The 24,807-nt window shown below is 47.2% G+C and overlaps 1 protein-coding gene across 4 annotated transcripts in view; it reads right to left on the reverse strand.

Moving 5' to 3' along the window:
- nhsl1a (NHS-like 1a) overlaps positions 1-24,807 on the reverse strand; it is a 72,946-nt gene that overhangs the window by 25,369 nt on the left and 22,770 nt on the right. Inside the window, exon 1 of one of the 4 annotated variants that reach the window (XM_042072721.1) lies at positions 17,819-18,120. The exons of 2 other annotated variants lie outside the window; for them this stretch is intronic. In XM_042072721.1, the coding sequence (XP_041928655.1) occupies positions 17,819-17,834 (16 nt within the window). In that variant the 5' untranslated portion in view covers positions 17,835-18,120. Of the gene's footprint in view, positions 1-8,050; positions 8,681-17,818; positions 18,121-24,807 lie in introns of those variants that run through there. One more of the 4 variants, XM_042072718.1, reaches the window with a different exon arrangement.

Consider the following 24,807-nt stretch of genomic DNA (forward strand, 5'->3'; position numbering starts at 1 on the left):
AAACACAGTGATGTGGTAATTTGGCTCCACAAGTGTGTCCAATGTTACACTAAAGCTGCTTTAGAATGACAGTCATTCACTTCACACTATCTCTCTATCCGTATCTTCAGAGCCTTTTAGGAGGGAATACTGTGTGCGGGTTTCACTCAAAGGATTAATACTGTATGTGTCCGCTCAGAGAGGGAGTGAGAGGGGAGTAATTCCCGGAGAAACGCCACTGAATGCAACTAATCAAAGCACTCCGACAATAGAGGCAGAATATATTAGGGCCAGAGACGGACCCCCTGTTAGGACCAGAGCTTCTGAAGGACCCCTGGAGTGGGTTCCATTAATGATTCCTCTTTTCTCTCCCTCTCGTTCTCCCTGTTCCGTTGTCTCAGTCGTGATTTGAAGATGTGAGGAAGAGTGGCGGCACAGAGGAATAAAAATGAGTAACTCTTTAGAGTTGTCATGAAAAACAGCATGACAAGAAGACCACTGACTGCAGGGAGATGCAGTATAAATTGTATAATTTAGGTATTCTTTCACTGATCCCACCACATTCATCTTAATGAAATGAGAGCACTGTGAGTAATAAGAGCTCTAGAGGTAGATGTCGTCTAGATTTGCCTCAAACAGAAGCGAAAGATCACAATATTCATTGTGTGAAGTTAAAAAATCGTATCACACACGACTGAACATAATGGGAGATTTCCTGATTCGGAAAAGGAGCTTGACTAGCATGACCTTATTCGGTGGAATCACCACTACATCCACGGAGCCAGTGTACAGTACACATCCTTACAGAAGACATGCATCAAAAATTCAGCTATCTAAATTATGTAAAAGCACAAGCTCAGGCATACATATTATACATGTATGAAAGCTCAGGCATACATGCATGCATGGTGCAAAGGCAACCACAGCCTCGCACAGCATGCTACTCAACACCCACGGACACACAGAGGGGTCAAACAACACCAGAGGACGACCCCCGCGGCGTGTCCGCCTCCACCCAGTCTCCCAGTCTTATCAGACAACCTCCATTCCCCTCAACCATCACAATAGAGCCATTCTGTCCCAATGTCATCCATCAAAAGCAGGTGGAGTCAAGCGCTGCCCCCACCCCCACCCCCTATCTGGCTGATCTCTTAGGAAGCTCTCAGTCTGAAATGTCCACATCCTTTATCCAGCACTGAGGCTAGAGTTGACCCACTGGACCCCACTGGACCTGGTGGTGGGGGCTGAAAAATGACGCTGTTAAAAGTACCAGCGGGGTAAGCCATTCGTCAAACAAATGATGAATATGGTGAAAGGGATCCAAAAGTGGCCACAGGTGGACATGGAAGGCTAATGCTAAATATGCTAAGCTTCCATAAATACCAGAGCATGTGCTCAAGAATGAACGAATGACAAACAACGGTTCCATGGTAGCTGTGCAGAGAAGCCAAGAATAAACGTTGCAGTCGGTGCCATCGTTTTTTTTTTTTGGGACAAGTCCCAACGGTCAAAAACAATTAACCATGGGCAAACATTCAGACTGATGTCTGTGGTTCTACTGCCGTGAGGTATGGTATGGGGGGGGGGGCTGCTTTACTCTTAGATTTACAACCTATCCCACTAATGAAAAAACCATGAACGGTCGTAAAAGAGGTAAACAAATCTTCCTCTTTCCATATAAAAACGTGGCCAAAAAGGTCTTCCCAAAGCCCACAGGACAAAGCACAGGGCCATAAAGCGAGAGGGGCCAGACACATTAACATCCTGTTCCACGCAGCATGGGGGCTATATTTCTCCTCCTCTACTTTCCATGACAAAAAAACGCACCGTCTTCCACTGCAGTGCGACCTGGCTACATGCTGCCTCTGTAACCATGGGAGCAATATATGAATTTGCTGCTTGAACAGCACTATAGAACTGCCTGGACACAATCCCCCCCCCCCCCCCCACACACACACACAGTTACACACACACCCTCCACCCCTCTTTCGGAAGTTTGCTCACGCTCAGCATTTCTGTTGATTTGGAGGGAAAAAGGTGCACCTGTGCAGTTTGTGCCTGAATGACAAGCAACTGCAGGCCTGATGGTTTTTTGGGGAGCTTTTGATGCAGCTTTGCTTTGGGATGGTCTGAGCTTAGTTCTGTTGAATAATACAACAGCGCACTGTAACGAGGGGGCGGTGAGTTTTCCCAGGCAGATGATTGCTTTGAAAAGCCTCTCTGTGTAAGACAGTCCACCTCCTGAATGGATTGCATCCCTGCACTGGTCATTTCTCATAGATGACAAACACTAGTTTGTGCTAATAGGATGTCAGACCGACACTTCAAGGGATGTTTTCAGGTTTGTAAAGGACAGTTAGAGAGACAGATTGGTTGGAGTATTAATGGGGATCCCCAATGAAATATGCTATATGTTTAATATATAAATCATGTTATATATTTCATATAAATTTAATATAAATAATATTATATGTTTAATATAAATATAATATAAATCATGCTGAAGTAAAGGGGATGAAAACGGGGAAGATAAGGAGCATAAGGAATTTAACAGAATGCTATACAGCAGGGGAAAAGAGAGAAGAGAGGGAGGAGAGGAGAAAAGAGGAGAGGAGGGGTGAAAGTGTGTGTGTGTGTGTGTGTGTGTGTGTGTGTGTGTGTGTGTGTGTGTGTGTATGTGTGTGTGTGTGTGGGGGGGTGGGGTAGATAATAAAAACCCTCAAGGGAAAAAGAGAGAAAAAAGAGGATGAGAGCTGGACTGTGAGCAGAGAGAAAGGAGAGAGAGGACAGACGGTGCTGCTAATGATATGCACAGGACATCAGAAAAGAGGCAGGATGCTGGAGTATGGGCAAGGAGAGAGAGAGAGGGATAGAGAGGCGGAGGGAAAGAAGAGAGGGATGAAGCGAGTGCTTGGGGCAGAGGGAGAGGAGTGGAGAGGGAGATGAAGAGAGAAAGAAAGACTGAAATACAGAAGAGACGGATGGAGCGTGGATGGGGCAGAGAGGGAGGAGTGGAGAGAAAGTGTGGCTCTTCCTGAGCCTCTGAGGAGAGAGGAGAGGAGAGGAGAGGGGATGGAGAAGAGAGGACAAGAGAGGAGAGGAGAGGAGTGGAGAGCAGAGGAGAAGAGAGGAGGGGATGGAGAAGAGAGGACAAGAGAGGAGAGGAGAGGAGTGGAGAGGAGAGGAAAGGAAAGGAGAGGAGAGGAGTGGAGAGCAGAGGAGAGGACAGGAGAGGAGTGGAGAGGAGAGTTGCTACTGTAGTGCTGCTGCTGGAAGGTCAGTCTCACCTTAAGCACTGCGGTGCTCTGCAACCGGCCACACCTCCATCGGAGGAGCAGAGGCTGGGACTTATGACACACACACACAGAGACCCACCAACACACACACCTACACACAGACACCTACACTTGTAATTGTATATGTATAATGTATTTATATGTACAAAACACACAATCCATACACATATGCAGAAATATGACTAGATGGATGAACATGCAGGTAGTACACATATGTACAGTAGTAGACACATGAACACACACACACACACACACACACACACACACACACACACACACACACACACACACACTCACACACACACACACACATACACACTCACTCACAGTGGTGCTTGAAGAGGTAATTGTGTGAAACCGACTGTGTCAAATCTGCCAGCCCCTCCAAACAGCCTCCTCTCCCGTTAACACATGAACTAAACGTGTGTCCGGTTATTCACACTCCTGTGGCGGCCATAATAGAAGCGCCAGGGGCCACTGTCCCTTTGAGCTCAAGTCTCCTCCAGGCTTCCTCCGTCAGAGTCACCATCGGCCTGTTCCCCTGGGGCTTACTTAGGCAATACTGGATCTCAAGTCACTACTGTAATGACTGTACTGTAGCAATGCGTTGTGTTTAATAAAGAACTCCAATTTGGGATATTTCAAGTCAATTGCACTTTTTGCATGTTGTTTGTTTGTTGCTATTGTTGCTTGTTGTTGACGCTCAAGGGCTGTCCAAGGATAGAACACAGCATCTGTGACAAATCCCTTTCAATAAGCTCCCAACTCTGAGAGATGTTACATGAATAAAACTGAGCAAATTAAAAACTGAAGTTACGTCATGAAGGGTTTGCAGAGCACACACACACACCATACTCCAAACCCTCTGTTAGCACACACACACACCACACACACACAGACACACTTCAGAGACCTTTTCCATCTCTGAGAAATCAGTAAAAGCCTCCCCACTCCACACAGACACACACACCCAAACACATGTGGGACCAGCCTGGAGACGTTCACCATGAATAATGAAGAAGGCCAGGCAGGCAGGCAGACATGGCAGCCCTGCAGTATGTGGGTTATTGATCTGTGAAATGTCTGCCACCCCAATACCCCCAACCCACCCGACCCCACTCCACCTCCCCCGGGCACCCTGCCGCGCCACCCCCAGCAGTATCACCGTCACCATCAGAAGTGTGCCACTGAGCTAACTGGGCCAGCCTACCACTCAGAGAACTGGGCCAACGCCAACGCCACCGCTCACACCAGCGGGGGCCAGGGAGCTGATGGAGGGATGAGAGAGAGAGAGAGAGAGAGAGAGAGAGAGAGAGAGAGAGAGAGAGAGAGAGAGGGAGTAGTGATGGAGAGCAACTGCTGGATGCTGGGTGGACAGTAGAGGGCATTCTCTGGTCTCTTTGATACATTCTGCATTCTACAGTATGTTCACTGTTCCTTTTAATCGAAGCAGAGTAGGGTGACATATAATGAACTGTGAAAGTTTGTTGAATTCCTAATTTCCAAGCATCTTGGAAAAAGTGTTACCAAAGATTTTATGCACAGTGTCAAAACAAAATGCTAATCAGCGATCCATTATGCTGAATGGCATTTTTTCACATTTCAAATCTAAAAAATGCTGCATTTTCTCACAAACACACTGAGCTCCAGACATTCAGTTGAGACAAACTTTGCTCTAGCATGACCATGTCACTCTGATTAGGAACTGAAGGTCACCCCTTTCTCCCGATCTACGACGAGAATTAGATTTTACAGTTGAAGGGAACGTGACAAGTGCACGAGATGTCAGTGTGCAAAGCGTGCACATCATCCAAGAGCCAACTGACCACTACCCAGGCCATTTGGCGCTCCATCGAGTCAAGTTTTTTTCTGCACTGGTGACACTGATTACGAAGCTTCAGATGCTGTGCTTCATTTCCTCTTGAGTGGACATAAGAAGTTGAACTCCCCAGCACTTCTTGAGTAGTCAGCGTTCTCTTGTGGAAGACTCCTCGAGATTTGTCGCTAATTAAACTCTGCAGTTGGCTAATGAATTTCACGTTTGGTTTCTCGCCCTACAGTGGGTGCATGAGCAGAACACAATATGACCCATTTCCTTTTGGTGGCAGCTCACAGCTCATTGGACGCCTCAGCGCTAACTAGAGCTTGGCAACAGGAGAAACACTGGCGGAGCAGCCAATCAACTCGGCAGCTCGTGAGCGTTAGATTATGTTGTGCAGAGCACCCGGCAGTCAATCGCACGCCTAATGCAATCAGAGAAGGGGTTCAGCTGTGTGTGAGTGTGAGCGAGAGCAAATGTGTGTGTGTGTCCTTGTTGACTTCTAACACAGCAATCATCATTGGGGTGATGGGCCAGCACTAAAGAGAACTATGCTGATGGCACAGACAACAAGCCAACCCTAACACTAAAAATAGCCTGAGTAACACACTAAGCATGTGCAAGATTGCCACAGCCTGGAAGCTTCTGACTGGTTGTACTTCAACTGGAAGTTCTACTGGCCTTCTAGCATAAGCCTCAAATGTAAGCGGATATGTTGTGTTGACATTACACAAAGAAATCAGAAACTTGCTATGTTTTCTTTGGGCCATTTGTCAGCCCAGAAATCACACACCCACCCGAGGCTCCATTTGAATGTGATTATAGACAACAAGGAACAAATCAGCGCTGGTCTCCGATTACAGATATTTAACTCGGTAGAGCAAGTAACACAGGACACCGAAGACCCAAATTTGCAGACAATAGAGCCTTTGTCTAAAGCAGGTGGATGCTCTCCCCTGCGGAGTAACCAGATAGCCTCTGGAGTCTCCAGCTGATACTTGACATCAGTGCCTTCTGACCTTAGCTGTCAATGTTGCATATTATGTATGAAATTCAGGGTGTGCATTGTGCTTATTAAACCAGATACACTGTCATGTTTGACTGTGGAAGGGGTGGAATGCTTCAGGATCAACTGAATCCTTGCATGTTACACCACTGCTGCCATCCTGTGGTCTAAAGCCCAAATAGTGCAAAGCTTCTGTATATCTCCATGCTTGAAACCAACCTCAGTAACACTGAAGCTTGTGTGTTTGTATATTACAAAAAAAGAGTACAAATCTTCCCTCTTTAGTGTTTTGTCTGGGCGTGTTGTTCTGTTGAGGTGAGAACGGTTTGATGTGATGAATGAACAGAGCAGTGCTCTCTGCGGCTCGATGGAGAGCTAGAGACAAGCTGTGACTGACTGACACACTGAACAGCTGCTTGGGATTCAAAGCCTATTTGAAAGTAATTAAACTAATTAAGTGAGAATTAGCACTGTTTGCCCCTCACTGCACACCGTATGGACCTCTAGCCACCTGGAAATCAAGTGGGACCTCAACAGGCAGTTATGCTGAGCTTATGAGATATAAAGGGAATCAAGTTTGACTTGACTATTGTGGCAGTATTACATAAAATACTGGATTGGGTTAATTAGGCTAAAAGGCAGATAATAGTTTGTTCTCACGGAAGCAATTAACTTTGCCTCAATAGCTCTAGACGTCAAACATTAAAGGTCTTGTCTGGTACACTAAAGCAGAATATGGGATTTTATGTCTAATTAGTGGTGCTTTTATAGGTTGCTTTTATAACACAAAATCTTCAGTAAACAATGAAAAGCTCTATTGCAAAATCTCCCCAATCAATCCCCAATCAATCTCCAGACACAAGTACGTCCTTAAGAACTTTTTCAGACTGTTTGCCATGCTTGATTGCTCTTACCAGTGCATCGTTAATCCGGCCTGAAGAGTTTGTTTGTCTAAGGGAATGTGTTGCGGAGCAGGGAGGGTGTGGGGACGGGGGGTGGGGGTGTTGCTGAGGGGGGTAAGACATCTGCCCGTGCATCTGACAGCGAGCAGAGCAGCTTGCTGCCGGGATACCTGAGAGGATTGAGGCGCTCTGTGCACTGCTGACAGGCCCCGACACCAACAGACCTCTGGGGGCTTTACCGTCAACACGGACACGGCTTAGTCCACATTACACAATCCCCTACACACACACATACACACGCACGCACGCAAGCACACACACACATGGACAAACACATATACTGTACATGCACACACAAGCAGACGACCAGCTCTCAACTCTCTCAAGCTTAAAAGCTAACAAATCTCCACACAGGGGCAGTTGTAAGCAAACTAGTTCAAGCTAGCATGTAACAAACCAGCCACAATGCACTTTCCCTACTCACATGTCAAAAATCACAGTGGTTGAAAACTGAGGCCTCTGTGTTGGGGCGATATACATCGGCAAGCAAGCCGCAGCCTGCCCTTGCCGTGCGTGAGCACTTCCAAAGACCCATTATACAGTCAGATTACACGCTGCCAGTAAACAGAGGCACAGGGGGGAAAAGGAACTTGTCTGAACCTCTAAACCGCAGTCAAAGCCCACCAAAAGAGTCCCACAGCCACAGGGCCAAGGCTATAATGTCTTTTGATATGAATTACTGGGCTGACAATTGGTGAGAAAGCATTGGTTTCAGCACCTATTAATGTAAGTCACGAGCAGGCACGGCAGCAGAATGTAAACACTGCACACGCTTGGAGGAAACTCAACCTCACATCAAGCTAATTTTACAAGACTCCCAGTTTTTGGGCTGCCAAGCCTGGGCAAATACAGAGTGTATGCTAGTACAAAAGTGAAAAGGAAAAAGGAAAAAAGGAAGCCATTTTGAATCTGGTAAAGATTCAAACGAAAACAATAATGAATGAAGAAAGGGCTTAAAAGAAAAGAAAACAACTCTACAGAACTCTACCTCGACTCCGTTCTTGGCGAGCGTGAGTAGGGGTGGGGTTTGGGGGCCGTCTGGGTTGCAGCAGTGGGGTCCCCTTGCGGTGGACGGGTCCTGCCAGGGGCCTGGGGGCCCAGAGGGCGTCCTGCTGCTGGTGGATCTTGGAGGTGAGGAGGCGGCGGCGAAGGCTGCCCTCCGTCTTGGGCTGCAGCCGGTGGCTGTACAGGGGCAGCAGCTCGTCCTCGTCCTCGTAGTACCGCCGGTTCCAGCACTTGGTCGACGGCTCGGTCGAGAGGCAGTCCACGTAGGCGATCATGGTGGCCGCTACTGAGGGGGCGTGAGGAACGCCACCACCTCTCTCCTACACTTCTTCTTCTTCACAGGCCTCCACCTCTATCGCTTTCACTTCTCGTGCCTCCAAAGAAGTGTCACCTCCACCGACCCCCAGTGTCGCTCACAAAGACAAGCTTGCAATGACCTCGAGAACTTGCTGACGATGATAAGGTTCTTTGCGGAAGTGAAAGTCCAGTTCATGCAGCAAAACTGCTGCGTTTTGACCCCCTCGGACGAAGCGTCATGCATTCAAGAGAACTGACGATTAGCTGTTTACCAACATTATCCTTCCTCTTTGCGAAAGGGAATCTGAGGGAACGGGGACAGAAGCAGCTGGTCAAACCAGATCCTCCTGCGCACCTCTCCTCTAATGTCCAGCCAGGGAGCCGCTGAGACTGGACAGCAGTGGCTCCTTCGGTCTGCTCCTCGCCTGCGGATAAGCTCTTAACCCCAGATTATCCCGTCGCCTCCCAGCCATGCTGAGGAAAGGCCATTCCCCCTCACAGATGCTCAGTGAAGGCAGGTGAGAACCGCTTTACCTCCACCTGGACGTCACGTCAGGCTGTTGTTTAATGACCCAGAGTGCAGAGATGAAGGCGTGGCTGGTGGCCATAAAGTAACCAGTCAAAATGTACAGTGACAAAAACAAAATCACAAATATTTCTAAACAGTCAGACACAGACACTTATCCTTGTATCCTTGAAAAGAATGCAGCAACAAATATTCCACATAAAACTGGTCAAAACATGTACTCCAATAAACCAAATGTTAGATTTTATGGAGAACAGCACTTCACCATAATTACTAACTGCCAGTGGCAGACAGTGCCACTAAATGCCCTCATAATGGAAGAGGAACACTTGCTAAGACTGGCAATTAGCCCAGAAGAACATAGATAGCCGCAGAGCTCCACCTACTGGTGATTACACACTTTGCACCAAACTTTCCACAGAAGAGACCATTCATGTTGACTGGGTGGTGTGTGATGCAGAGTGTGATGTGTGAATGATGTGTGATGCCTTACACAACAAAGGGACGTGCAGTGGATTTGTTGTGACAAACCTCTGCTAATGTCTTCAAAATACAGGAGCTGAATACTGTAGTCACAACACTGATTGGCAAACAAGCTACATTATGCTTGTGTCAGTCATCACTGCAAAGGCTGAGAGATATTTTAAGAACAACAAGAATCCAGGGTGTGGGACCTCCATTCAGAAAAGCAAAACCCACAGTCCTTTCATCTGCACCCAAGAGTATCTGTGTGTGTAATGAATAAAAAAAACTCTTTCAGGAGGTCTTTTGACCATGTAGGCCAGAGAGATGAGACTAACTGTCTATTATCACGAGCAGGAACTGGGATCCCGGATCCTCCTAAGACCTGTATTTAACTTCGCCCAAGCAGAACCAGAGAGCAGATTAAGCCAACGAGCAACTGATTAGGTCTCATTAAATAAATGCTCCGCAAAGAAAAAAAAAAGGGAAAAAAAGGGAAGAAAACCTGACCTCATCCTCATGGCAGGCAGCTTGCGGAGCCACAGGAGAAAGAGGAACCCGCCCTCCTTCCAGGGTTCTCCTGGAAGCGACCCCCACCCTCAACCCCACCCCCAACCCAAACCACCATCCCAAACCCCAACCCCAACCAACCCACTTAGCCAGCCAGCCCAGAAACTGGAGAGCAGGGCGTGGGGTGGATTGGGTTGGGGGGAGATCTTAACCTTTCCCCCTGCCAAAACCCTGAAACCACACAGGATTGCCCTGCTGCAAAACAGAGCTTAGCACAAAAAGCTGTTGCATCCGGCTCCGAACGCCTCTGTTTTCCATGGCTTCTGGTGGGCTTGGAACTCAATTTGAAGTCTGTTGGGGATCTTTCTCTCTTTGCTTTGTCTTTGCTTATCTCACGGTCAAACACACATTTATATTTGAGCTCATATTGAGATCAGAGGTTTACAGAGAGGTTTTTCTGGAGCTCAGAAATAAAAGTCTTAGGAGCGTAGGATTTTAGCCCCCGTTCCTCTGCTCCTTCCCTTTGCTCCAACTGAGTTCCTCTCCGACATTGAGAGCGAAAGGCTCTCGTCCAGACTCTTTGTTCTCGGCCAGAACAATCTTAGTGAGCTGGCTGTTGTTGTGGTAGTTTGGTCACTGGCCTGTCCAGTCATCTGGATTTACTTACACGGTGACGATCCCTGCTTGTTTCACTCATGCTGGCCTGTCCAGCACCCCGTGTGTCTCTGCAAGAGAAATCACTTTGTCCCAAAAAGCCATCACAGATTTGTTTTCCCCTCCTCAGCTGAAACAAACCTGTTGAAAGCAGGCCTATAGGGGTCTATCACATGACAGCCTGCTCTGTTGTAATGGGGATTTTGTCCAACACCCAAATGTCACTGAGTTTTTTTTGTTTTGCTTTAAGGAAATAAACAGCTATGGGGTGTTTTGAGAATTGACGGTTACAGAGATAAATTCCGTAATGGATGCTTAAGGCTTCACAACATCCCTTGATTGAAGAGTGCAAGATTATAGCTACATTGGCCATTGCAAATGACATACGACAAAGCCAAGAACTGTAATATATGGCTCATGACCTGAGGACAACCTGCACTCTTTCTGTCATGCAAAAACAAAATTTGATGATCTTACGCTTCACCTAGTTGTAGTTTGCCAGGAACTGTGTTGACTGAGATACACAAATATACAAAGTAAGAGGAGGTGCATCTAAATCTCACCACTCTCACAGTATGAAGGAAATTCCAACTTCACTAAGCATCTGCTCTTATAAGAAAACACTCCCTAATCCTGAGAGCACACAGACAACACCTGTTGCTCAGATGAAGCAACTCTATGAGCTCAAGTCTCCATAGAGAATAAGCTCAGTCTCTGGGAGCCTCCAGATGTGTTAAGCCTCTACCCCAGAGATCACACAAACCACTGCCCCTCAATGGAGATTATGTTCTCCTGTGAGGAGACCGTCTCCGCCAGGCACACAACGCAGCTCCCCCCCCCCTGCGTCCCTACCCAGCTTCCTCTGTGCTAAGCCAAGTGCACTGGACCAGTGTCCAGCCACCCACCGCAAGACTGGGAGGCCCAGAACAATGGTTGCCATGGCGTCACTGGTGCTTTATTCTGATTGGATCACCTGCTGTTCCAGACGACTGTTTTCTTCTTGTTCTGCAACCTCCTTCCTCGCTTCCTTCTCCCCCAGTTTGGGAGCTGCTGGGGTTAATTTGGGGGACAACGGCAGCAATTAGTTTCTCACAGTGCCAGTCGTTTGTTTACAGGAAAACGGTGCGGGTGGAAAAACATCTGATGCCACCGAGGAACACGGGGCCTGTGGTGTCAGCATGTGACATTACACTTGAGAATGGTGGACGCACAGGGGCAGGAAGCTCACCTCGTCCTTTTCCATGAGAATATTTCCTACGTTTCCCTGACAAAACACTGTGACGGAAAGATGACCCACATGGAGGTCAAATAAGAGGCCTTAGGTCACATCCTAATGTTTGACATGGAAATTTGGAAATGGTGGAAGGTAATGATTGAATCTGGAACAGATTCAAAAGAAAATAATATGACTCAAGAGAGGGGGTTTTGGAAATAATGTAAGTGTAAGCGCAATTATGAGTTCTGATCCACTGTTGATTATCTAATCTCTATTGTAATCTTATAAGCAGAAACAAATAAATACATTTAAAAAGTTACATAAAACACAAAGTGCAATTGCATTAAAGGTGACTTCTCAAGAGCCTGCAATCTAATCGTATTTCCTTTCTCGTTGGCCTGAGGACTGGTGTGTCTTTGCAGTTCCATCTGGGCTCCTAACCGCCCTGTGGCTTGTGGGATGGAGGAAGATGCATGTCTTAGTCACAACAGCTGGACAGCACTCACTGCCATTTGGTTATGCATTCTGTGGAAAGTAACGAAATGGCTTTCAGATATGTGGAGGCACATACTCTCCGTCTACCTCTCTCTCTCTCTCTGTCTCTCTCTTTCTCTCTCACACACACACACACACACACAGACACACACACTTGCTAGCAGTAAAACCATAATGTGTTTTACTGGATAATGGCTGTAATCACTGCCATCTTAATTTCACTCATAAGTCCTATTACAGTCCTGTACATAAACTTTCCAAAATACTCCAGCCTGGCGGAAAAAACAACAGCAACATCATTCTTATCTGACACAACAACATCCCGATTTGGGAATCTGAACTTTTGTCATTGTGCATGCAATTGTTAAATAACCCAAAACATCTTTGGCTGTTTGTTGGCATAATATCATTATTGTGCGTTGGCGTGCATTAAGGACAGTAAATTCAATGTCAGCCTATTTGTCAGTGCAGGCTTGGGCAAACAAAGACGCGTCATTAAAATGCCTGTGACACATTGTGTCAGGCCCAGCATGTTTGGAATGCCTTTGGTTAAATATAGACAGCAAGGGGGCTTTGCAACGCTTGGGTTGACTTTTTCATTCACACACACATACATGTAGCCTCTTTCTCTCTCTCTCTCAACTCCCCCACCCATCTCATTCCCAAGTCCCAAAACTGTTGACTCTGGAGCCAGTGGTCTGAGGTCAAGATTCCAGATGACCCCTCCAGTGGTGCCTATGAGGCGGGAGTCTCCCTCGTGCCCCTTCCTGGCTCTCCCTGTCTGCTCCAGACTCCCCCAAAAACAAAACACCAAAGCCAGTCGCACCTCTCCACCAACCCCCCCCCCCCCCCCCATCCCAGCCAGCCGCCCCCCCCCCCACCACCAGACCCCATGTGAAACAAATGCCTCCCTCCCCTGCACAGTTAGAGCTGACTCATCACAGCTCATGAAAGGTGCCTCTATTCACCAACTGCGGGCAGTTCACGTCACACACCGTGACCATGTTTAAACAGTGCATGTGGTTAAAAGGGGGATTTCTGCAGCCTCCCTTAAGAGTAGCACAAGGGCATTTTTCTTTTTTCATTCTTTTTTTTCCATTTTTTTTTTTAAATGGAAATTTTACGAGAACAAATCTTGCTCTCGCTGACCCAGATTCGAGGTCTCTCCTCTCCTCCCCTCTACAAGGGAAGGGGAGTACGTATAGGGAGGTGGTCACAGCGAGCTGCAAAGTCAACATTTACCCTGAAGCTAAACATTTATGTGGAATCGAGTCCTGGGGAGCAAAACATACAGTCGCTTGATATGTCTGGAAGTTTATTCTGATTCTGCTGATGCTAACGGGTCACCTGGGCTACGAGTTTGATACAGTTCTTATCTAGCCTCTCCTGCCATCAGATTGGCTCATCTACTGTATCAGTGGCATCAGATACGCATGGCTCAAGTTGCATCCTGAGAGTGTGAGTCAGCGCTGGCCTGGATGGTTTCAACTGCTGCTTTCAGTCAAAAACTTTGCTCAGTTTTCCAAAGCAAGAAAAATGTTTTTTTTTTTTCTTCTTTCTTTTTTTCTTCTGGAATTTATGATCCTTTATTCCATGATGTAAATTCCAGAATACCAGTGATACCCTACAAAGGGACTGGCACTAACCCCACAGCTGGATGGGCCTCCATGGTGTGTGTGTGTGTGTGTGTGCAATTTTATAAAAGCAAGAAATGATGCCGACACCTTATTTAGGTCAGCATGAAACAGTCGCACAAGGCAGAGAACCCAAAAGAGCAGGCAGTCTGTCCAAGGGCATTTTCCCATAATCCCTTTTACTTGCAATTCAGTCAGCATGAAATTCATTCACTGGAGTAGTAGAGGTGATATCTGATAGTGGTACATTTGCAGTAATCTACTAGTAGTGCAGCGTAAAAAGTGGCAAACAATCAAACAGTCACTGCAGAACACTCTTTGTTGAGCACCAACGTATAATCGACAAGACCTAAAACAATATCGGGACATGTGCGATAACCATGGATCAAACGATATCAGAGTGGACAGCGCTTCCTCACACTTTCCATACCTCCTGATGGGCCGGGACAAGCCGGAGCCTCTCACAGGCGTTTCTGGGTCACCCATGGTTTAATACATTAAAAGAAATTTTCTCCCACAGAAGATGGCTTTCAACTGCTTTAAACCAAATTAACCCTAACAGGATTCCACAGCAGTGCCGCCTCCAGAACCCTTGTGAGTGTGGAGAGAGAGAGAGAGAGAGAAAGAGAGAGAGAGAGAGAGAGAGAGAGAGAGAGGACAAGGACAGGCTCTCTTCTCTGATACCCCTCTACTCTGCTCTGTCTGTGAGTGGAAGGCGACGGCCTGACGTGCTCCTCCTGTCCCACGTCCTCCCCAACTGACATCGGCCTGGCAGCTGGTTAGGCCAAGGTCAATGTCAATCATGTGACTGCAGCTTCTGAATAATTACGTTTCTTCATTTAACATGAGGTTCTTATTCCATTCTACTTACAACTGAGAAACAACATCCACTTGTTGTAATAACAAAAATAACATTTTATTAAAATGTAAGAAAAAGTAAAGTAAAAGTGAAATTTCACTGTCAAATCTTACCTTGCAACACACAATCGCTCACAAAGGTTTGAATGCAAACACAATACACCACAAATAATGGCATAAAAATGGTTAAAGTAGAGTTATGCTGCAGGCAGAGTCCCTACTTGATTCCTTGATGCTGACATAATACTAAAAACAAGGCTGATGCTGGGTACAGGCTGTCTGTTTGCTTTGTGGATGGGGAGTGTGGAGACGCCTGCGGTTCTAACGGCCCTACAGAGCCGAAATGAAAACATGGTGGGGCACAACGCCGGCCCGGGCCCGGAGGAAGCATGTGTAAAGACACTGGAGCAGATGTGTGTGTGTGTAGTCTTAAAAAGCTGGATTGTTTTCAGTCTTCTCAGGTGCTGCTGTGAGGATGGAGAGGCCTGCGTGCCTGCCTGTCCTGACTTGTAACTGAAGCTCTGCTCCTGAGGTGTGTGTGTGTGTGTGTATGTGTGTGTGTGTGTGTGTGTGTGTGTGTGTGTGTGTGTGTGTGTGTGTGTGTGTGTGTGTGTGTCCTGACTTGTACCTACAGCTTTGCTCCTGAGGGGTGTGTGTGTGTGGGGGGGGTGCTGAAGCTCACAGCTGTGAGAAAACGGGAAAATCAAAGCATACTCCACAGATCACTGGTAATGCAACATTATCCAAAAAATAAGCTTGCGTATGTGTGTGTGTGTGTGTGTGTGTGTGTGTGTGTGTGTGTGTGTATGTGTGTGTGTGTAAGCATCTTGCATTCCTATTAGCCATAATCTCCTGATGATCTGCCATAATGCATTTTTTATTGGGGATCATAGATCACAGGGTAACGGTAAACTACTCCTACACACAGACTGCACAATGAAATTACATAAAACGATGACAGCCAGGCCAGTATATGAAGCTTAACCTCGCCATGCTCTGCACATTGTTGGCCGGCCCACTTCAGTTGGCCGGAGCAAACAGGTCATGAATGGGGGGCCTGGCCGGGTGGACGGGTCATCTGTACTATTCACTTACACTCTTTTGCTGCATGTTTGGCCCAGTTAAGTAGCAGCGTGTGCGTGAGTGTGAGGAAGGAACGTGAAACTCTCATGGCAAACAGTTTTCTTACATATGTTCCATTCAGGTCCCTTTCAGACACCTCATTCACACAGACGACTCATGCGCGAAAAACGAGATCAGCTTTTGTTCGCCTCCCCCAGCCAGGGCGTAAACACCCCCCACAGGAGACAGACCGAGAGACGCGCTACACTTGCTGTGCCCCGACTCCATCCCCCCCAAACACTCCCCCCCCCCCCCCCCCCCCCCCCCCACACACACACCCCTCATCCTACCCCCAACCCCCCCACACCCCCTGTTTTTGTATTTTTGTCTGTCTGTGCAATTCATGTGCACTCAAATTGCCATGTTAAAACATTCTCCCTCCGGTCAGAGAAAAGTCAGAGCCACGGAGTGCGTTCTTCTCCTATCAGGAGCTGGGTCGCTGCCCGACTTGCAAGCCGTGGGTCACTCCAAAATGACAAGAGGTGGCCAGTGTCACCCATCCGAAAAAAACAGGTCACAGCCCTTAGGGGATTACTTGTGGTTGGACGTGAGACACGACACAAGCCATGAAAGAAAGGTCAAAAGATAACGCCATGGGGGCAGGAGGTTCCGGAGTAGCAGAGAGAGAGATGGAGAGAGAGATGGAGAGAGAGAGAGAGAGAGAGAGAAAGAGGAGAGAGAGAAAGAGAGAGAGAGAGAGAGAGAGGAAGAGCCAACACAACAGAAGCCACCTGACCACTCATCCAAAACAAACTTGGGAGAGTGAAATCCCATCCCACCAACCACCACTCTACTAACCCAACATCCCCAACCACCATTCTACTACCCCAACAGCCCCAACCACCACTCTACTACCCCAACAGCCCCACCAACCACCACTCTACTACCCCAACAGCTCTTATTATATACCCCCCCCCTCTCTCTACACCAGGGCTCTTGCCCTGGACAAAAAGCCCTCTATCACAGGGGATTCAGTGTGTGTGTGTGTGTGTGTGTGACAGCCTAAAAACACCCACACCCCATACTCTCTCTCTCACACACACACACACACACACACACACACACACACACACGCTCATCCACACACACACACACACATACACACACACACACACACACACACACACACACACACAGACAGACACACACACACACACACTGCAACGAAATGTAAGTATGGTACTGTAGAAGGCTGCACTCCAATGGCACTGTACTCTTCACAGAGGGAAGGGAAAGAAAGAGGTAGCCTATAACACAGCAACACTCTCCCCAACATGAAAGCCGAGGGCATTTCCACAGCTCCACGAGTGCACCGAGTTCTTATCACATGAGTGACATCAAGCACAAAGACAAACACAGAGGTGAATCATTGCAGCTGCGAGTGCAAGACAATGATCTAGCGCAGCTAAAACACAATGGAGGGGTACAGAGCTCCCAATTCCCCTCTCCCTCTCTCTCTCCCTCCCTCATTTCCCTCGCGAACAGCTGGAAGCTCCCTCTTCATCACCGCGCAAAACTTTTGGCAGAGTCGCCATAACTCTCCTTCGCTCTGACAGGGGCTCTCCTTTCCTCCCTCTCTCCCTCCCTCTCTCTCTCCCTCCACTGCCTCCTGCAGCTCCAACACGCCACTCCACGTCTCCGCAACATAACAAAAGAAACAAGAGCAGACGAGCCCAGCACCTCTAGAGAGAGAGAGAGAGAGAGAGAGAGAGAGAGAGAGAGAGAGAGAGAGAGTGTGTGTGTGTGTGTCGGGATTGTTCTTCCTCCCCGAGTCTTTCTTTCCTCTTTGTCCTCCCTCGCTCTCTTTTTTCGCCCCCTCTGCACTCGTTCCCAGCCAAGCGGCTGCTGGCTACACGAGCCCTTCACAGCCAACTTGTGTGAGAAGAGTGAAGGGTTTGCGTCTAACTGTCCATATGTGTGAGAAGAGTGAAGGGTTTGTGTTGCCATGCAGGCGTGATGAGAAAAGAGCCCTCTTACCTTTCAGGCAGAACATGTTCCCCTCTCCTCTCCTGGACGCTGCGAGTGTTAAAATGTGTCAGAGAGGGAGAGAGGAGAGCGGTGTCCTCACACAGCCCAAGCCCAGGGTCTGAGTCTGCAGCTCTTTTTCTCTCTGTTTCGCTCTCTCTCTCTCTCTCTCTCTCTCTCTCTCTCTCTTTTTCTCTCACCCCCCAGCCCTCCCCTCTCATCTGCACGCCTCATTTGTTGCACACATATTCGTAGTCACTCATACACACACACACACACACACACGCATACTGACACAGGTCCATGCACACAACACTCTCATCTCTCTCTCTCTCTCTCTCTCTCTCTCTCTCTCTGTGACTCCCCCTCCTGTTTCTCTATCTATCTGTCACTCCCTCTCATACTGACACACAAACACACACAGTTCACACATAGTAATTCTCTCTCTCTCTCTCTCTCTCCCTACCTCCCCTCTGTCTCTATCACTCACTCTCTGTCTCCCCCATATACACACAAAAACACGCACAACAGGGCACGTTGCCAACTCATGCTGTATGGGAAAACACTGACCAATCCCACGCCTTCTCTACATGGAGGAGGCGGAATATGGGAAAACACTGACCAATCCCACGCCTTCTCTACATGAAGGAGGCGGAATATGGGAAAACACTGACCAATCCCACGCCTTCTCTACATGGAGGAGGCGGAGTAGAGGAGAGTGCAAATCAGAGCAGGAGGAGTTGGGGAGGGAGAGAGAAAGAAAGAAAGAAAGAAAGAAAGAAAGAAAGAAAGAAAGAAAGAAAGAAAAAGAAAAAAATAAAGAAAGAAAGAGAGAAGAGAGAGGAAGGGAGAGATGCACTCTGACCTTTCTCAGGTCAGACAGCTCTTCTGGCCCCCTCCCACACACACACACACACACACACACACACACACATCCACACCCACGCACACACACACACAATCACACCCACACACACATCCCTTCTGGCGGCGGCAGCCTCTGGGGCAATTGTTCTGAAATAAAACCGTCAGCAGTTACGGGCTTTGCGCACTAAATGCAGGCGTGAAATCTGCCAAATCCCCATGGCACTAATTGTTTACAATCAAAACAAACTAGTGTCCAGAGAGGGGCTTTTACATCAGCTCAGTCATCTCCACTCAGCCCCGCAAACACGAGCTGGCAAACACCCGCACCACGCTTTCTTATTATACCAAAACTCCAGCAATTCCCAGCCAAAAACTGTTTCCCTTTGGAATTGAAAACGGCGCATATGCTTGGATCTGATAAGCCTTATCTGTGAATGCATACTCACTTGTTTCTCACATCCACTTCGTGGGAAGCGTTTGAACATAACACGGTGATAGCATTATGAAATCTACAGCGTGTCTCCGTACAGATACCACTTTGACATCATATGTTTTGAATGACACATCAGCTGATGCACAACATTATCCTGACTTTCATCAGCCTAGAGGCAATGCCAGGAAAGAGGCCTTTCACCCACAGAACTACACTATACACAGCACTTAGTGTACAATTCATACTTTAAGTTAATGAAAAGTAAGAAAACAAAGCTTTGCCCCACCCAAGGAAATAATGCCTTATCTAAAACTATCAATCACTTTAAAAGTGTGGCTAACTACACTCAGCTAGTAACAGATGTAACATTTGTTCTATGCACACGGAAGGCTGATGTTAAACAAACACATTGTGTTTCGAAATGTTCAGTATAGTTCCAAAAAGAGACAATTCTATACGCACAGCCATGGATCAGGGAAAACAAACCTGTTTGCCTTCTGTGTGTCATGAGTCTTAAGTTAAAGGTATTTTGAGGCATATAACACAAAAAAATGTCCTTGAAGTGTGATTAAAAAAACTGATTGAAGGAAAGAAGAGAGAGAGAATGGATTCTACTCTCTCCATCTACGCACGACACCTTTGAGCCTCAGCATTACTCATGACAAAACTGCTCAAATGCACAAAACATTTTATACACACTGTTCAATAACAATGTAGGTCAGCTGTATGGAGAGTTGGGGAGTGTTCCCTGTCTCTTTATCTCGATAGCGCGGTTACCATAGTGTGTGGTAATGGGAGAAGGAGGTCACCACACACACATGACCCTGTGAGATTATGTGACAGCACATCCAGCCAGATCAAAATGTCCTACACCCTTCCAAGTGGGGCTGCACAAAAATCCATTGATAAGCCATTTGTTGGTCAAATAGTGTACATCCCTGCCTGATAAGCACTAATGCCTGTCATTAATATGGTGATTATCACGGCACATTCAGTAACAGACACAAATCTAAACGTACTAAACCCTCTCCAGTGGGAGCGATTTTTTTAATTTTGGGTCCAGTCACTCTGCCAGATAATACACTATGCTGGAAGGTTACCAGGGCAGACTGAGTTGCAGCTGTACTGTAGAACTGTCTGTTCTTTTTATCACTGGACTCTTATGAGACTCTGTCTTTCCTAGTAGGGTGGAATGCGTCGGATATGGCAAACTACCTGACCAGAGAGTGGATGCTGAGGCTCAGTTAAGCTATACAGGCTCTCATTAAGGCCTCATTTAAAGGGTATGCTTATTTAAATTATACCACTGCTTGGTTGAATTTCCTATTGTGATGCAGTATTTACAACATCAATTATTTTTCAGGTAATTGCACACCTATGAAGTAGGCAGCTCCAGTTTTTTAGCCGTATCACATTAGTATATGAATGCGCCAAATTCACGCTGCATCAAAGCTATAATCACCTTCAACACTCCACACTCTGGGGTTTCAGGTAATGTGCTGCCTACTGTACATGTACATGGGCAAAGTGTGGCCTACAGTACGTGGATTTAATGATGGGCTGGAGGCTAGAATATGCCTAGTTTAAAACAACTCTCACTTGTCACTATGCAGGTTTTTTAGCTTAATATGCAAGTTTTTTAGCTTAATTTACCTTCATTTAACAGCTTCAGAGTCATTGGAATGGTTATATGACTTTTTTTCGGGTTGAATGATGGCCGTCTCGCTTCCCCCTAGCGCCTGTGAACGGAAAAACCACCCTTGCAACTGTGGGGCGGCGGGCCGACGGCCTCAGTGTCAGGAGTGTAACAAATTGCTTTACTGCATTCAGATACACATACACACCAGGCACCGGCTAGAAAAAGGTAGCGATGGAGTTTCTCAGCCATTCGTCATGACAGAGCAAGCGAAAAATAACCAAAAACCGAAAAAAAAAACAGTAAGGAAATTGCCAATACTGCATAGTTTACCTTTAAAATGACATCCACCTGAGGATGAAGGGCCAGGAGCAATGAGTTGATCAGATAAATTCATCATCTTCATTCACCTGTTCAGCGCTCACCTCTTCACTTCACAGGTGTGCATGAGCATGACATGCAGATGAAAACCTCAGATAAACTCACTTCCAGATAAACTCACTTCCAGGTTCATCTACAGCAATCAGTACCACAATCTTCTCAAGTCAATGTCAACCACACAGGTTTATATAATCCACCCCAGTGGTATCCCTCACAACATGACATCCCATAGCAATGAACTTCCTCACTTCTCCATTTCATTCGCTATCCACAAACCTCAAACGCATTTTATACTTTAGCAGACACTCTCAGCAAAATAGATAGGAGCAACTAGACATGTGTTTTCCATCCAGATATCCTGCCTTGCAGCCTTTGTTAGTACCTCCAATTACTTTTGTTTACACTTGTAGGTTCTTCTAGTAACATAGTTAAAAATACTTTTTGCCATTTCTATTGGTATTTATGTTAAAATAAGAGCAGTTCAAAGCTGTCCAGTCAAATTTGACTGCAAACAGTAAAGTAAGGGGGGTAGCAGCGAACAGTGTTTAAAGGTTAAATTCTTGCACTCAAAACTATGATTACGGTATACTGTAGCTAGTAACACACCAACCTCAGAATCCAATGAAATCACAAAGTGATGAAAAATGCTGGGCCAGTTAGATGATTGAGAGTGCTCTGATCTGTATCAGGTCTTAGTGTGAAATGGCTGCAATATCCCAGTTATTGGCAAATACCACTGCATTAGAGGGATAGTGCAGTCTCAAATAGCATTGGAGTCTTGGACTCATGCCCCATGGAAGCCCCCAAAGCACTTACCCTCAATAATATACTAAATGTGTATCCTCTAGTCTACGAGATGTCTATTGAAATAATCCACTGGAATTGGTAATACCATCAGCCTATGGCCTACACAAACACAGACAGAGAAAACACACACACACACACACACACACACACACACACACACACACACACACACACACACACCTTTGCTACCATCTCCATCTCTCTGACTACATCCGTGTCCATGTCTTGCGCCTGAGCCTTTGTCCTGCTTACCTAGTCTGTAGCTACGTCTGTTATGTCTGTGAAAGCGGTGCACCTCCACCTCCTCCTCATCCTCCTCCTCTTCCTCCTCCTCGTCTTCCTCACAGAGCTCGGTGAGCGTGAGGTCCCCCTGGCTCTGGCTCCGGCGCGAGGAGTTGCACAGCACCAGAGTGGACGTGCAAAAGAGGCTGAGCGACCGCGGGACGCAGGCCACCGACGCCTCCGGCCCAGTCCCCACCCCGGCTCTGGCCCGCGCCCCCAGCGACTCCACACTCCTCTCCAGACGCAGGCGCTGCTGTTGGCGCTCCACCCGGGACCACCGCGACACGCAGCCCATCGGCATGGTGACGTCCGGTCACTCCCCACACATACACACACACACTCACAAATCGCTTTGTGTTCAACTCACAGATACCAGCATTGCGGTCTGCTGCCCATTTGCACGACCGCACTCTTCTGGCACACACACTCAAGGGTCACCTCCACGCTGGCCCAACGGTGGCACCACTGCCATCCGCATCGTCAAGAAACAAAACAACATTAGCATGCATCAGCTGTCCCGACACTCACAGGCAACCGCTCCACTGAAAGCCTGGCCAAGTTCCAGATGGCCCCGAATAACAACCAAAGCTGGACAAAAGTCACACTTAGCGTAGTCTTCCTCAGAGTTTATGGGTAAGCGTTTCCCAGTATTCCTCAGTCCTGGTGACCCGGGGTGGTGTCCGGCTTCTTCTTTGGCAGATGTTAGATGAGGAGCACAGCCAAGGCTTCTGTGGTCAGCAAGACCATCCCAACTGCTGAGGCTACCTCGTAAAAAAGGCCCATCCGCTTCCAGGCTAGCACATTACGCTGTGTGTGTGTGTGTGTGTGTGCTCTGAATGCTGTAATTGTGGTGGAGAAGGAGAGTGGCTAGTGAACAAGCATGCACAGTACTTAGCCACAAGGTATAATCAAGTCTCCATTTCTCTTGGAAGTGTGTGTGGTGTGTGTGTATGTGTGGTGTGCATGTGTGTTAGCGTGTGGGCATGTGTGTGTGTGTTGTGCGTGTGTGTGAAGCCCTAGACGTGTGCCTGTGTTTACCAAGTGTCAGTCACACTCACGCCGATGCTTCATCTCTCCTCTCAGCAAGCTAGATGAATGACAGGTGTGAAAGCTGCCTAGGCTCCGCCTACAGGAAGTACGCTCTCCATCTGCTGCCAAAGTAACCGTCTGAAGTTGTCAGAAAAACAGCCAGCAGGCAAAACCAATACACACTTAAACATACACACACACACACATGCAAAGAGTCCCTATCAGTCCTGAGACAGAAACCCAAATAAAACACAGAGCTGTCGCTCTCATCCACTCTCTTCTGCTTAATTACTCCTGCTCTATTTCCCTTAAGATCAAAAGCTTCCTCTCTGACTTTCTCTCTCTCTCCCTCCCTCCCTCTCTCTCCTCCATCCATCTCTCTCCCTCCCTCTGTCCCTCTCCATCTCTCTCTTCCTCCCCTCTCTCTCTCTCTCTTTCTCTCTCTCTCTCCCCTCCATCCCTCTCTCTGACTCTTATTTACAGAGTGGCAGTGATCTGGCAGAGGTGGCTCTTGCGCAGGGCTGAGCCTGCGGGGGTAAAAATAGCCTAAAGCGCATTAATAGGCTTTAGTGTGAATTAAAGATGTCTGAGTCAGGGCACCTGGAGCAGAACACCAGAGAGCTTCAGTGGAGAAGGCGCAGCGCCAGCGCAGCGTAATTACCATCCTCTCTTCATGGGCGCACATGCCATAGGCATACCAAACTCAGGGGTCAAAGGTCACCAGGGGTGTCAAATATGCATGTGGCTCTGTTCTGGCCCAAATGAGGGAAATTGGGTTTGAGATTGACGACTGCTTTCCAGGTCTGTGTGTGTGAGTGCAGATGTCGAGGGCATAATCCAGTGATCAGGATTTGGAGTTGAGAGTAGGTGATGAGCGCACCGATAAATCAGCCTTATCCGGAAGTCCAAAAGCAGGGTCATCTGGATTTGGCTTTTGCATGTTTGTCCGTGTGAGTGTGTGTGTGTGTGTGTGTGTGTGTGTGTGTGTGTGTGTGTGTGTGTGTGTGTGTGTGTGATATTTGTCTGTCAGTATATGTGAGTGTATATTATATTTATGCATAGAGTTGGTGTGTTGGCTACGTCTAACTCAATGCATTTATGTACTTATACATACAGATATTTCACAGCCGTGCATCCACACAGCCACACATTCAGACTTATGAGAAGCAGGAGAATCTGCATGGATCTCTCATCTTCCTAAAGTGCTTCTATGGCAGCAGATTGTCTTCTCAAACATCCACATCAGTTGTTCATGCACCAGGGCTAGTAGCATTTTAAGTGTTCCCCATGGGGTGGAAGGGGTAATTCCTGAATAAATGCTCTCTTAGCTCAGCAAGTGAAATAAGGCAGTGTCAATATTACAAATAGGATAGCAAGAAAACAATCGTGTTGATATTATACATACAGTACATTGTGTATGAAATGTACACACTAAGCTGTTACTATCAGTTTATAAAGGCATTTTATTGAATGGAACTGTAGATGTTGAAGTGTCACATTTTTACCACAAGGTGGAGCTATAGTGACAAAAACTTCTCCCATCTCTGTCACTATAGGCATGGGCAC

This window comes from Alosa sapidissima, chromosome 19, assembly GCF_018492685.1.
Source record: "Alosa sapidissima isolate fAloSap1 chromosome 19, fAloSap1.pri, whole genome shotgun sequence".
Classification (NCBI taxonomy): Eukaryota; Metazoa; Chordata; class Actinopteri; order Clupeiformes; family Clupeidae; genus Alosa; species Alosa sapidissima.